Source organism: Heterodontus francisci, chromosome 20 (assembly GCF_036365525.1).
Source record: "Heterodontus francisci isolate sHetFra1 chromosome 20, sHetFra1.hap1, whole genome shotgun sequence".
In the NCBI taxonomy this organism is placed as follows: Eukaryota; Metazoa; Chordata; class Chondrichthyes; order Heterodontiformes; family Heterodontidae; genus Heterodontus; species Heterodontus francisci.
The window spans coordinates 49,784,348-49,797,155 of NC_090390.1; the positions used below are offsets into that span (position 1 = coordinate 49,784,348).

General features: G+C 39.4%; 1 protein-coding gene across 7 annotated transcripts in view; it reads right to left on the reverse strand.

Moving 5' to 3' along the window:
* Window positions 1-2,411: 2,411 nt before the first annotated feature.
* Window positions 2,412-12,808, reverse strand: part of mki67 (marker of proliferation Ki-67) — a 76,205-nt gene continuing 65,808 nt past the window's right edge. For all 7 annotated transcript variants that reach the window (XM_068052726.1, XM_068052724.1, XM_068052725.1 and 4 more), the window contains 2 exons: window positions 6,407-10,702; window positions 2,412-2,980 (listed from right to left, as the gene is read on the reverse strand). In XM_068052726.1, coding sequence (XP_067908827.1) covers window positions 2,850-2,980; window positions 6,407-10,702 — 4,427 coding nt within the window. In that variant the 3' untranslated portion in view covers window positions 2,412-2,849. The remainder of the gene's footprint in view (window positions 2,981-6,406; window positions 10,703-12,808) is intronic.

The following is a 12,808-nucleotide window of genomic DNA, read 5'->3' on the forward strand; positions in this document are numbered from 1 at the left end:
TTCGAAAGATTCGTTTTCTGCAGGCCTGCCCCTTTAAGAGTAAGACTACATTGATTTTTTTTAAAAACAGAAAGCAGCTCTTTGTCTACAGCCATCTGCAGCTTGCATTACTGGCAGCTGCCATAACCAGCCTTTCTCACTGTGCTGTGGACCTCCAGTGGCGTTGTTGAGTTCTTCCCTCTCTTTTCGGCTTAGGCCTCACCCACAAAACAAAAGGTACAGGAAAACTTAAAAAGTAATGGCTTCCGTTACTGCTTTTCAAATTTTTCGACCCACTTCCAGACTAGTTGAACACTCTGATCCCCTGGCAAATTGCTTACTGTACTCAGAGTCCTGTCTGTGATCCTAATTCGCTGCACCGTTATGGGGTCTTCTGCCAGCTGCAGTCCTGGTAATCAATCTGCTGTTCCTTGTTCTTTGCTAGTGTGGTCTTCAGAAAAAAAATCAAACATTGCCATATTGTAATATTTGGTGGTCTTCAGAAAAAATATATCTGAAACATTGCCACCATGCAATATTACTTGTTCCTTTCACGTGAACTATTACAAGACTCACAGGAGGTTTTAATTATAATTTAACTAGATATATTTATATAAAAATGGGCTACACCCACAACTGCCTGGTCATGTGTAACGTGACATCATTTCCTCCGGTGACCTTCACTTACAGCTTCTTAAAGTGGTCCGCTCTTAAGGTCATCCCACAACAGGTGATGGATAGGTTGTTAATCGAGTGGACTGCTTTGTTGACTTCAATTTTACCAGGGCTGCTTGATGCCATACTCCCATCAAATGCTATCTTGATGTGAAAGGCAGTTACTCTCAGCATTTTTGTCCATGTTTGAACCAAGTGTGGAATGAGGTCTGGGGCCCAGTGGTCCTGGCAGAACCCAAAACAAGCATGAATGAGCAGGATATCGGTGAGCAAGTGCCACTTAATAGCAATGTCGCCAAACCTTTCCATCACTTTGCTGATGACAGAGTCTAGTTGAGAAGGTAGCAATTAGCCAGACTGGATTTGTCCTGTTTTGGTGGACAATTTTCTACTTTGTTGGGTAGATGCCAGTGCTGTAGCTGTACTGGATCAACTTGACTAGAGGCATGGGTCGTTCTGGAGCATCAATTTTCAGTACTACCGCCGACATGTTGCTAGGGCCCATAGCCTTTGTTAGGTTATCCAAGAGCAATAACCTCAATCATGTGGCGTCTTGGGAGAAAGGGACTGTCTAATTGTAACCTCCATCCTTCCACCCCCCCCCACATGCTCAAGCTTGGCACCTGATGGGTGGTAGACAGATTCACAGAACCGTTGCAGCACAGGAGGCCATTCAGCCCATCATGTCTGCACCAGCTCTCCACATGAGCAATTCACCTAATACTGTGTGCCACATACTACCACAATTCTGAGCTGAACACTGCACAGCTCCTCCACAGTGGCCGAAGTGTTGTTTGAGGAAGCCTCCTTGTGAGAGAATGCCTTTCATTATACACATGCTGTGCCGGTGCCTGACCAGACTTCAGGAATTCATCTGCCTGTGGTCCAGAAAAACTGCACATTGAAGGAGTGGAATGGAATCCCTTTATTGGTTAAAAAAAATTGCTGTGTTCAGATGAGGAGCACACATGATTGTGAATTGCAGTCAATGGCATCCGGAGGAAGTCTGCAGTGAGTAAAGCTTTTAGCAAACGGGAATGAGATATACTGTCACATTAGAGTCACCTGTTTTACAGTAGTGTACTGCAAATTGAGATTTTGCTTTTACCCTCAGTAGCAGCCTGAAAGTGAGTGGAATAAAAGAATTCAAAGCTAGTCACCTCGACAGCCACAGGAAATGGTGTCCTTGCTCTGCTGAGATTACAGCAGTTGACAGATTTCAGCGAATACCTCCTTGGTGAAGCAATGCACCTGCAAGCACTGGTCCTTACTGAAACTGAGGTTAACATAATTGCTCCCAGAAGACTCTCCACAGTCTTGGCCTCTAACTGAGTGCCCTACTTCTTGCAGCTCATTTTGCTTTGCGTGGCCTCTCTTCATTTCACAAAGCAAGTCCTACCAGGTCTCCCATACTTGGAAGCAAATTTCAAAGAACATTTTAAATGGCGCAAACAGGACTGGTAGTCCAGCCAAATCACTCCTTGGAAGATATTAAAACGTCAGCCATCTGGAAAACCTCCGAAAGCACCTACTAGCTGACCAGCAGCCAGAAGAAATAATCCAGCAACTAACCTACAAGTACTGCATGATTCCTTTAAATAGTGCTGGATCCTTCATGCTATTTTAATGCCACAATCGGCTAACTGAGATAAAGACAGGGCATTTAATATTTTTAACAAAGCAAAATTTTAATCAATTGAGAAATTTTCCTTCAAAAAAAGTCTGAATGCAGTGTAGGAATATAAGACAAGAAACACTTAATATACAAAATTTATTGCTAAAATTAAATTTCTTGCAAGAATAGAGTATAAAATGCAACTTTTATGTCAAATGTACAATTACAATCCTTGATGCAGATACTTAAAAGCAAGAAAAAATAAAAGCTTTTGTAGTTGGAGTTTACATTTTCCCAATTAACACTTTGCTCATCAATTTTGATATTTGCTTTATATTTATCCCCTCCCTACAAGCTATGAACTTCAGAAATCTCAGATATTGGTCCTACCAAAATTCCAATACAACATTAATATATTCTTTTTCCATTGACTGCAACATGTAACTTACTTAACAAATTATGCAGTATATCATAAGCTCACCAGTGCCTACAAGCAAACAAAATGAAAGGAAAATTAAAAAGCCAATGAATGCAATTTTTGCAATATAAATGCAGATGGGTTACAAGAATGTGGGGTTTTCTATTTTCGTGATCTGGTAGAACGCCCAGTTGGCTTGGCTGGTTGTGGAGTGACAGGAAGTGTATTTTTTGTGCTCACAGACGCTTTACCTGTTCTTCTGCCTTGGGTCATTACCTTTCCAGTCAACTTTTCTGTAAAGTCAGAGAAAAACGGAGTATTTAACCTAAAGCCCAAATTTTTAAATATCAGTGGTATACATAAATCAGTACATAAACTATATCTAGCATTGTGTAATGAGACAGGGTTAATTAGTAACCTAATAAAGGATCCTCTGAGGAAGAGTGATCATATGATGAATTTCATATTAAGTTTGATAGGGATGTGGTTAAGTCCAAAGCTAGGGACTTAATTTAAACAAAACCAATTACTGAGGTACAAGTTGGCGGAGGTAGATCGGATAAATTAGATTAAAAGATACAGCAGTAGGTAAGCAATGGCAAACATTTTAAAAAATTCATAAATTCTCAACGAATATACATTCTCTTGAATAAAAACTCCAGAGAAAGTGTTACAACCATGGCTAACTAGAGAAGCTAAGGATAGTATTAAATTAAAACAAGTGGCTTTCAATGTTGCCAAGAAGAGTAACAAACCTGAGGATTGGAAGGGTTTTAAAAATCAGCAACGGATGACTAAGAAATTGATAGGAACAAATAGAACGAGTAAACTAGCAAGAAATATAAGAACATCTAAAAGTTCTTATAATCTGTATGTAAAAGGAGAGATTAGCAAAAGTAAACGTGGGTTCCTTAGAGGCAGAGATGGGATACGTTATAATGGGGAATAAGGAAATGGCAGAGATGTCAAACAAATTGTGTACCTGTCTTCACAGCAGAAGGCACACCTGAAATTCTGGGGAACTAAGGGTCTAATGAAAGTAATGAACTTATAATAATTAGTAGTAAAAGAAATAGTACTGTAGAAATTAATGGGACTAAAAGCAGACAAATCCCCTGGACTTGATGGCCTACATCATAGGGGTTTAAAAGAGGTGGATACAGATAGTGGGATGCATTGGTTTGGATCTTCTAGAATTCCCTAGATTCTAAAATGGTCTCTGTGGATTGGAAGGTAGCAAATGGATAGTGGGGTTTAAAAGAGGGAGGGAGGGAGAAAGAAAACAGGGAACTATAAGCCAATTAGTCTGACAGTAGTACTAGGAAAAATGGTAGAATCTGTTATTAGGAACATGGTAACAGATTACTTGGAAAAAATCACAATGATTAGGCAGAATTAACAGTTTTATTAAAGGAAACGTGTTTGACAAATTTATGAAACTTTTTTGAGGGTGTAACTAACTAGATGAAGGGGAAACCAATAAATGTAGTATACTGGATTTTCAGAAGACATTCTAAAGATGCCACACAAGAGTTTGTTAGACGAAATTAGGGTTCAGGGGATTGGCTGTAATAGTATGGATTCAGAATTGTTAATGGACAGAAAATAGTAAGAATAAACCCGCCATTTTGAGAATGGAAGGGTGTAATGAGTGGAGTGTCACAAGGCTCAGTTTTTGGGCCTCAGCTATTTACAATCTATATCAATGACTTAGGTGAAGGGAGAGAACATGATGTATCCAAGTTTGCTGATGATACAAAGCTAGGTGGGAAAGTAAGCTGTGAAAAGGAGATAAAGACTACAAAGGGATATGGATGGGGTAAATGATTAGGCAAGAATGGAAAAACATTTTTTTTTTCTTAAGGTGAGACTAGTAACTTCTATTTCAGAAAAATTGATGTCTTCGTTCACAAAACAAAATTAACATGCAAGTACAGCAAGCAATTTGAAAAGCAAATGGTATGTTTGGCTTTATTGCATGGGAGTTGGAATATGAGAATAAGGAAATGTTGCTGCAATTATTTAGGGCTTTGGTGAAACTACACCAGGAATACTGTGCATGTGTACAGTTTTGGTCTCATTAACCAAGAAAGGAGATACTTCCCTTAAAGGGGTGCGATGGAGGTGCACTAGATTGATCCCTGGGATAAGAGGGCCAAGATGAGGAGAAATTTCTTCACTCAGTTATGAATCTTTGGGATTCTCTACATCAGAGGATTGTGGATGCTCAGTTAGTGTGTTCAAGACTGAGATCAACAGATTTTTGGGCACAAAGGAAATGAAGAGATATGGGTATAGGGCAGAAAAGTGAATTTGATATAAAAATTCAGCCATGATCTTAAATAGCAGAGCAGACTCAATGGGCTGTTATGACCTACTCCTGCACCTATTTATAATCTTATAAGATGGATGAGTAAGCCAGAGAATTTCTCATAAAAAGGTAAGATGTATCGGTCTGACAGATGCATGGTGACAGGTTGCAGAGCTCTGAAATGCAGAGGGATCGGAGTGTCCTACTGCATGAATAGCAAAAGGTTAGTATGCAGGTACAGCAAGTAATTAGGAAAGCTAATAGAATGTTAGTGTTTGTTGCAAGGGGAATTGAATACAAAAGTAGGAGGTTGTGTTTCAGTTATACAGGGCATTGGTGAGACCACATCTGAAGTACTATGTACAATATTGGTCTCCTTAAAGAAGGATGTAAATGCGTTGGAAGCAGTTCAGAGAAGGTTTACAAGACTAATACCTGGAATGGGTAGCTTGTCTTATGAGGAAAGGTTGCACAGGCTAGGCTTGTATCCGCTGGAGTTTGGAAGAGCAAGAGGCGACTTGATTGAAACATACAAGATCCTGAAGAGAATTGACAGGGTGGATGTGGAAAGGATGTATAACTATAACTATATAACTATAACTAGGGGTCACTGTTTAAAAATAAGGGGCCGCCATTTAAGAGAGATGAGGAGAATTTTTTTCTCTGAGGGTCAAGAGTTTTTGGAACTCTCTTCCTCAAAAGGCAGTGGATGCACAGTCTTTGAATGTTTTAAGGCAGAGGGAGATAGATTCTTGATAAGCAAGAGGGTGAAAGGTTTTTGGGGATAGGCAGGAATGTGGAGCAGAGGTTACAATCAGATCAGCCATGATCCTGTTGAATGGCAGATCAGGCTCGAGGAGCTAAGTGGCAAACTCCTGCTCCTCATTTGTATGTCTGTAATGCGACCCAATAAAGAGAAAATATTTTCTAATATTTGTCAGTTCCGAAGAAGGGTCACTGACCCAAAACGTTAACTCTGCTTCTCTTTTCACAGATGCTGCCAGACCTGCTGAGTGGTTCCAGCATTTCTTGTTTTTATTTCAGATTTCCAGCATCCGCAGTATTTTGCTTTTATTATTATTAAAGAGAAAAGACAATTGTGTGAATAGAAGCATTGGAATCCAGTGTAGACCAAAATGGATTCAAACTGGAATTGAAGTTTAAAATCATTATCAGCTAGACCTGCCAATATTAAACCTAAATTGGCTTTTTTGTTTTTGCCTCAGTAGTATAATAGCAATTGAGGAAGGGGCAATGGATAAGATTGCACTCTCATGCAGCTATTGCCTTTTTTAATGAATTGAAAGCCATTTTCCTGTGCTTTAAAAAGTATCAAAAATTTGTATTACTGGTTTTGTTTTGAATTTTTTACTGAACATTCTACAGACAGGTGAAAACAAGTTCTTACCCATTTTTGATCTTTTAGGTGATACATCGGTAGTTTCTTCAACAGCACAGTTTCCTCTGAAGGTTCTTTTTGAGGAACGTAAGGATGCTGCTTTAAGTGCTGCACTAGCCAGTGGCTGAATTGAAATTGGTTCTATTGCTGCAGCTTCACAAAACTTGTTAGCCCTTGTAGCCCTCTTAGCTGGTTTTGAGGATTCCACTGGCAGGAAGCCAGTGTCTTGTTGTTTGCCTTTATCTTCTACTATATCTTTCCTGGATTGTAGATTCTCATCACCATTTGTGCATGCTGCAAGATTAGTTCTCCTCCCCCTTTTATCTATCAATTCATCTTTCCCCACTTCAGCAATCATAATAGCATTTCCCTCGACATAGTTTTGTCCTCTTCTGGCTCTCTTATTTTTTTCAGCTTTGTTGGCTGAACTTACTATGACTTGTTTATTTTCAGTTGCACCCATGCTTAATTCCTCATTGATTACAGCTGACGTGTTTCTTTTAACCATTCCACGGCCACCCTTTCTGGGGGCCTTAACAGGATCAACCACTTTATCTTCAATTTGCAGCCCTTCCTCTGAAATTGCTTGCACAACTGATAGAGCATCTTCCTTCGTAATCTTTCTTTTACTGCGTTTACTAATAGCTGGCATTTTGCTATCCAGTTTAGTTTTCTGAGCAGCTTCCTCAGTTTGAGAAGATTCTTTTGAAGCCCTCTTAGACAAATTCCACCTTTCTGCAATTTCCTCTGCAGGATCAGGAACTAAATTTTTCACTTCGGTTTCAGTTGCAATCTCCTTTGCAGATCTTCCTTTTCTAACACCTCTCTTAGGCCGAGCGTTTTCTCTGATTTCATATCCGTTTGACAATACGACATCCATTTTCTTGGTATCGCTTGTCACTTCAGATACTCTTGCTGCTGTATTAGTAACTTTACCTTTACTAGAGATTCTAGTTTGTTTAGTAGCTTCAGCTTTACTTGGGGTATCTGAATTATCAATCACTCCACTGCCACCAACAGGGACATTCAGATGGTTTCTCTTCTTTTGCCCAGCCATTTCTCCGACAGCAATGTCTTCAATATTTGACATGGTTCTTTTAGGTAAAGCCTTTGCCCGTTGACCAGCTTTACTTTTGACTTTTTGAGCAACTGGTTCATTTTCTTGCAACACCTGTTCACTTGCAGTATCCAACTGCACATTGGCTGTAATCACATTCAGTTGCTGTTCTGTTTGTTCTGGTACTGCTTCACATTCAACCAGCGATTTCTTTGCTTGCTTTTTTTTCTCCATTGTCCTTGATGAAGGCATGGTCATTTTATGTTTGTCTTCTTTCCCTGAAGCTCCCCTTACTGGAACATGTGGTTCTTCACCAGTAGTTGCCACTAATTTCTGCCTTCTTGTGTTTCTTGTTGATTTTCTGGAACTCAATTCTTTTAGATGTTCTTCCTTAATTTGAGTTACTTTCTGTCCAACCTTCCCTCTCAATGATCTTTTTATTTGTGTCGGTGATAGTTTTAAGACATATTCTGTATGCTGATTCATCTTTTTCATAGCAGGTGTTCCTTCATTGACATTTTCAGCATCTTTGCATTTGTCCTTTTTCTCCTGTAGTTCACATTGTACATCAGTTTTGTTCCTTTTTGGCCTTCCTTTCTGTTCAGCTGATTCATGGAATATGTTCGCATCAGTCGTTACTTTGCTGTTTGCATGTTTGGATACTGCTTTTCTTGACATTCCTACTGACGCCAGTGAAGCTTGCGGATTTACTTGCTTTTTTGCAGCTTTTCCTCTTCGTGACCTCCTTTCAAGTGCAGGCAACTCTGTTCCATTAAATGTTTCTTGTAATGTCTCTACTGCACAGTCCGCTAATTTGGGGGATGCAGCGTTAGAATCCCAGTGTACAGTTTTCCTTAAAGGGGCTTCATCCAGTTCTTCCTCTTTTCGCAGTCTCTTTGCTGGAACAGAATCCTGTCTAACTTCATCCAAAAGCAAGTCTTTAATTCCTCTCTTTCCTCGTCTGGATCTATATTTGGAGCTAGCCAAGTCTTTTTCAAGTATTTTGACATTTTCAGTCTTTGCTCCATCTCTCACAGATTCCTCTGGACCAGAACTTACTCCTGCTTTATCAACCTCTTCCTGATCTCTTAAACCATTTTGCAAGTTAATTGATTCCTTTACATTCTCATCACGTGCACAGCGAGCACCTCTCTTCCTTGTATATCCATTTGTTGTTCCAGGTTTATGCACCCCTGTTTCTTCAACATTTATATTCTTCCTTCTCTGTGGTCTTCCTGTTGTAATGAACACTTTTACATCTTCAAATGGAAGATCTTTAACCTTCTCTATGTCTTCTGTGGAGGTCTTTGGTGAATCATGTCTATTTTTCATTTTCCTAGATTCAACATTTTTGTCATTCGTTTCTTGTGATATCATTCTCAAAGAAGAATTGTCTAGCTTCTCAATTTGTGCATGTTGAGATTCTCTCTTACCTCGTGAGGTCTTTGCTACAGCAGGTGGTTTTTCCACTTGGGTACTTTCAGTTTCTTTCCTTCTTCTTTGTGGAATCTTTCTTGAAGTTAAATGCACCACCTTTTCAATTTGTGGCACTGGAATGTGTTTCTCATCTTGCTTGCAAGTCTTTGCTGAAGTAGGTGGACTTATTACTTCCACTTCTTGAATATTTTGGATTTCCTTCTTGCCTTCCAAAGACTTTCTTATTGAAGTAATTTCATTTACTTCGCCAATCTGCCCACCTTGAGACCCTTTCTTGTCTGGTGTAGTTTTGCTGAGTGTGAATAATTCTTTCATTTCAGCACTGTGAACATTTTGGGCTTTCTTCTTCCCTCTCAATGATTTAGTTATTGGTGAAACCAGCATGTTCACTTCATCAATTTTTTTACCTGGAGATTCATTCTTGATTGATGTGGTACCCTTTATTACTGAGCTGGGCAATTCTTCTAATTCAACATTGGGAACGTTTTGAATTCCACACTTTTCTTTCAGTGATCTCCTCGTCTGTGGCTTCAACGCAATTACTTCCTCAGTCTGTTCATGAGGAGGTTCCTTCTTGCCTGATGCAGTTTTGTTTGGTGTAAGTGACATTTTGACATCAGCATCATGAACATCTTGAATTATCTTCTTTGTTGAGGCAGGCAATTTTTCCAATTCAACGTCTTGAATTCCACCCTTTTCTTTCAGTGATCTCCTCGTCTGTGGCTTCAACGCAATTACTTCCTCAGTCTGTTCATGAGGAGGTTCCTTCTTGCCTGATGCAGTTTTGTTTGGTGTAAGTGACATTTTGACATCAGCATCATGAACATCTTGAATTATCTTCTTTGTTGAGGCAGGCAATTTTTCCAATTCAACGTCTTGAATTCCACCCTTTTCTTTCAGTGATCTCCTCGTCTGTGGCTTCAACGCAATTACTTCCTCAGTCTGTTCATGAGGAGGTTCCTTCTTGCCTGATGCAGTTTTGTTTGGTGTAAGTGATATTTTGACATCAGCATCATGAACATCTTGAATTATTTTCTTTGTTGAGGCAGGCAATTTTTCCAATTCAACGTCTTGAATTCCACCCTTTTCTTTCAGTGATCTCCTCGTCTGTGGCTTCAACGCAATTACTTCCTCAGTCTGTTCATGAGGAGGTTCCTTCTTGCCTGTTGCAGTTTTGTTTGGTGTAAGTGATATTTTGACATCAGCATCATGAACATCTTGAATTATTTTCTTTGTTGAGGCAGGCAATTTTTCCAATTCAACGTCTTGAATTCCACCCTTTTCTTTCAGTGATCTCCTCGCCTGTGGCTTCAACGCAATTACTTCCTCAGTCTGTTCATGAGGAGGTTCCTTCTTGCCTGATGCAGTTTTGTTTGGTGTAAGTGACATTTTGACATCAGCATCATGAACATCTTGAATTATCTTCTTTGTTGAGGCAGGCAATTTTTCTAATTCAACGTCTTGAATTCCACCCTTTTCTTTCAGTGATCTCCTCGTCTGTGGCTTCAACGCAATTACTTCCTCAGTCTGATCATGAGGAGGTTCCTTCTTGTCTGATGCAGTTTTGTTTGGTGTAAGTGGCATTTTCACATCAGCATCTTTAACTTTCTTCGCTTTTAATGATTTCCTTGTTGAAACCATTTTGTTTACTTCCTCAGTATATTCAACGGGACATCCATTCTTGTCTGGTGTGGCACTCTTTGTTATTGGGGATTCTTCTCCACCAGCATCTTTCATTTCCTTCCTTTCTTTTGAATATCTCCTCATTGGTGAAATTAGTTTTGTTACTACAGCTTGTCCATCTTTAGATTCTAATAAGAGAAAAAAAAAGTTACATTTGTACAACACGTTTCACAAGTTCAGAACATCCCGAAGAGCTTTACAATCTACTAAATATTTTTGAAGTGTAATCACTATTGCAACATGGGAAATACAGCAGCCAATTGTACACAACAAGGTTCCACAAACAGCAATGTGACAATGACCAGATCTCTCTCAGTGATGCTAGTTGGGGGAATAAATATTGGCCAACCTACAGAGGGAAACTCTCCTGATCTTCAAAATAGTACCATGGGATCTCTATGCCCAGCTGAGAGACAGGACCTTGGTTTAACGTCTCATCTGAAAAACAGCACCTCCATCAGTGCTGTGCTGAAGTGTCAGGCTAGATTTTGTACTCACATCTCGAACGGGACAAGAATCTGCAATCCTTCTGACTCCCGAGGCAAAAGTACTACCACTGAGCCAAAGCATCTACATTCCAGACTGTATCTTTAATCTTATTCTTGTTGCGTTATTTGAGTGTGTTGCTCATCTCTGCTTCAATACCTTTTAGGATGTCCTCCTATTACAGAAATCTAGTGCATGATTGCTTTTTTAAAAAATATATATATAGAATTAGTGTGGAGTCCAAACCCCATCTGAAAGAAAACATTTTGTGCATATCTAAAACTGGCTGTGTTCATTAGCACATTGGTGTTTAACAACTTTTGAACTACACATTATAGGTTCCAATGAGACTAAAACTACACTCAAAAAAATTTCATTAACTTCATGTATACTGATACTTTTAAATAAAGTTACATTCCAAACACATGGATAAAGACAGGATTTTATTCAATTAGCTTTTTTCTTTTAAGGCTAACATATATGTAGAACTAGGTTAAGATCCCAAACTAGCAGGAGAATTAAATTAATCTTCAGGCTCCCTAACTGGAAAATCAAATATTCTGACAACGGAAAATGAAAAACTTTTGTCAGACAGATGTTCAAATCTAGGTTAAACCCTTGATCAAGCTATTACTGCAAGTACTTCAACATCAGAAGATCCTCACAGGAAATGGTTTAAACTTCTTGACGAGCACCTGATTATGAATTCCTTCCATTTTATAAGTCCCCTTAGTTGGTGAGGTTTGAATCTGATAATAGAACACCATGCCTTCAAAAATTGGGCCTTTTGCCTTATATTCTACACCACACCCACCCAACAACCTAACTGAATCAGTCTTCTGTTTGTCAATAATTATCACCACTCATTAGATGCTTGGCAATGAATCTCAGTGTGAGCACAGAAGCTAGGAATTAAGCCAATCCAATTTACAGAACAATTTTTTTCAAAATTAAACGTATACATGGTGATATCTGCCCCAAAACAAATCATTTTGTTCAACTGGTTTTTGTTCAAATTGTGCTTATGGTGAAGGACGTTGGTTGGCAATTTTGAATTGAGCCCTTCCATTTCAGACACCCAGTATAGCAATAGTCTGGGCTGCATTTTAATTCAAGTCCCAAAAGTGAATGGTCAGCATCCAAGCCACTGCACTGCCCATTCCCACACATAGTGTTTGAAGTTCTGGCAGGTTAGAGAGAAAATAGTTTGGAACATTATCCAAAAACAGAGGAACTGGTTCCAGTGTATAAGTATGTGCGTTAGAGGGTGGTGAAATCAGCAGAATACTGTTCATGGATATGAAATAGATATACTGGATCATAAAGTCAGGTTTAACTGTAGTAACATGAGAAAAGGAGAGGGGAACCATTCCAAGAAATTCAAGGCAAAACTCTCACCAACAATTCATCATAATCTTATTATAACTTTGGTTTTCTAATATTTTGGTTGTTCATCAGGGCAGGTTAAGGTAGTAGGCTGAATTTTTGCATTGGGGCAGGAAGCAGAAGTTGGGACTGTTTCCGGGTCCTGAACCCGCCACCAGGGGAAACAGAAGTGAGTGATGATCTTCTTGGGGGTGACCCTTTAATTGATGTGGAGATGGATTCGCCATCCAATTAGCAGCCGCAAAGGCAGCCCAACTCAAGTGCAGGCCTGACAAACTCAACACCGCAGCCATTTACTGCTGAAAGTGGACAGTGAAGAATCACAGCGACCTTTGAGATGAGACGTCCAGTCCAATGATATC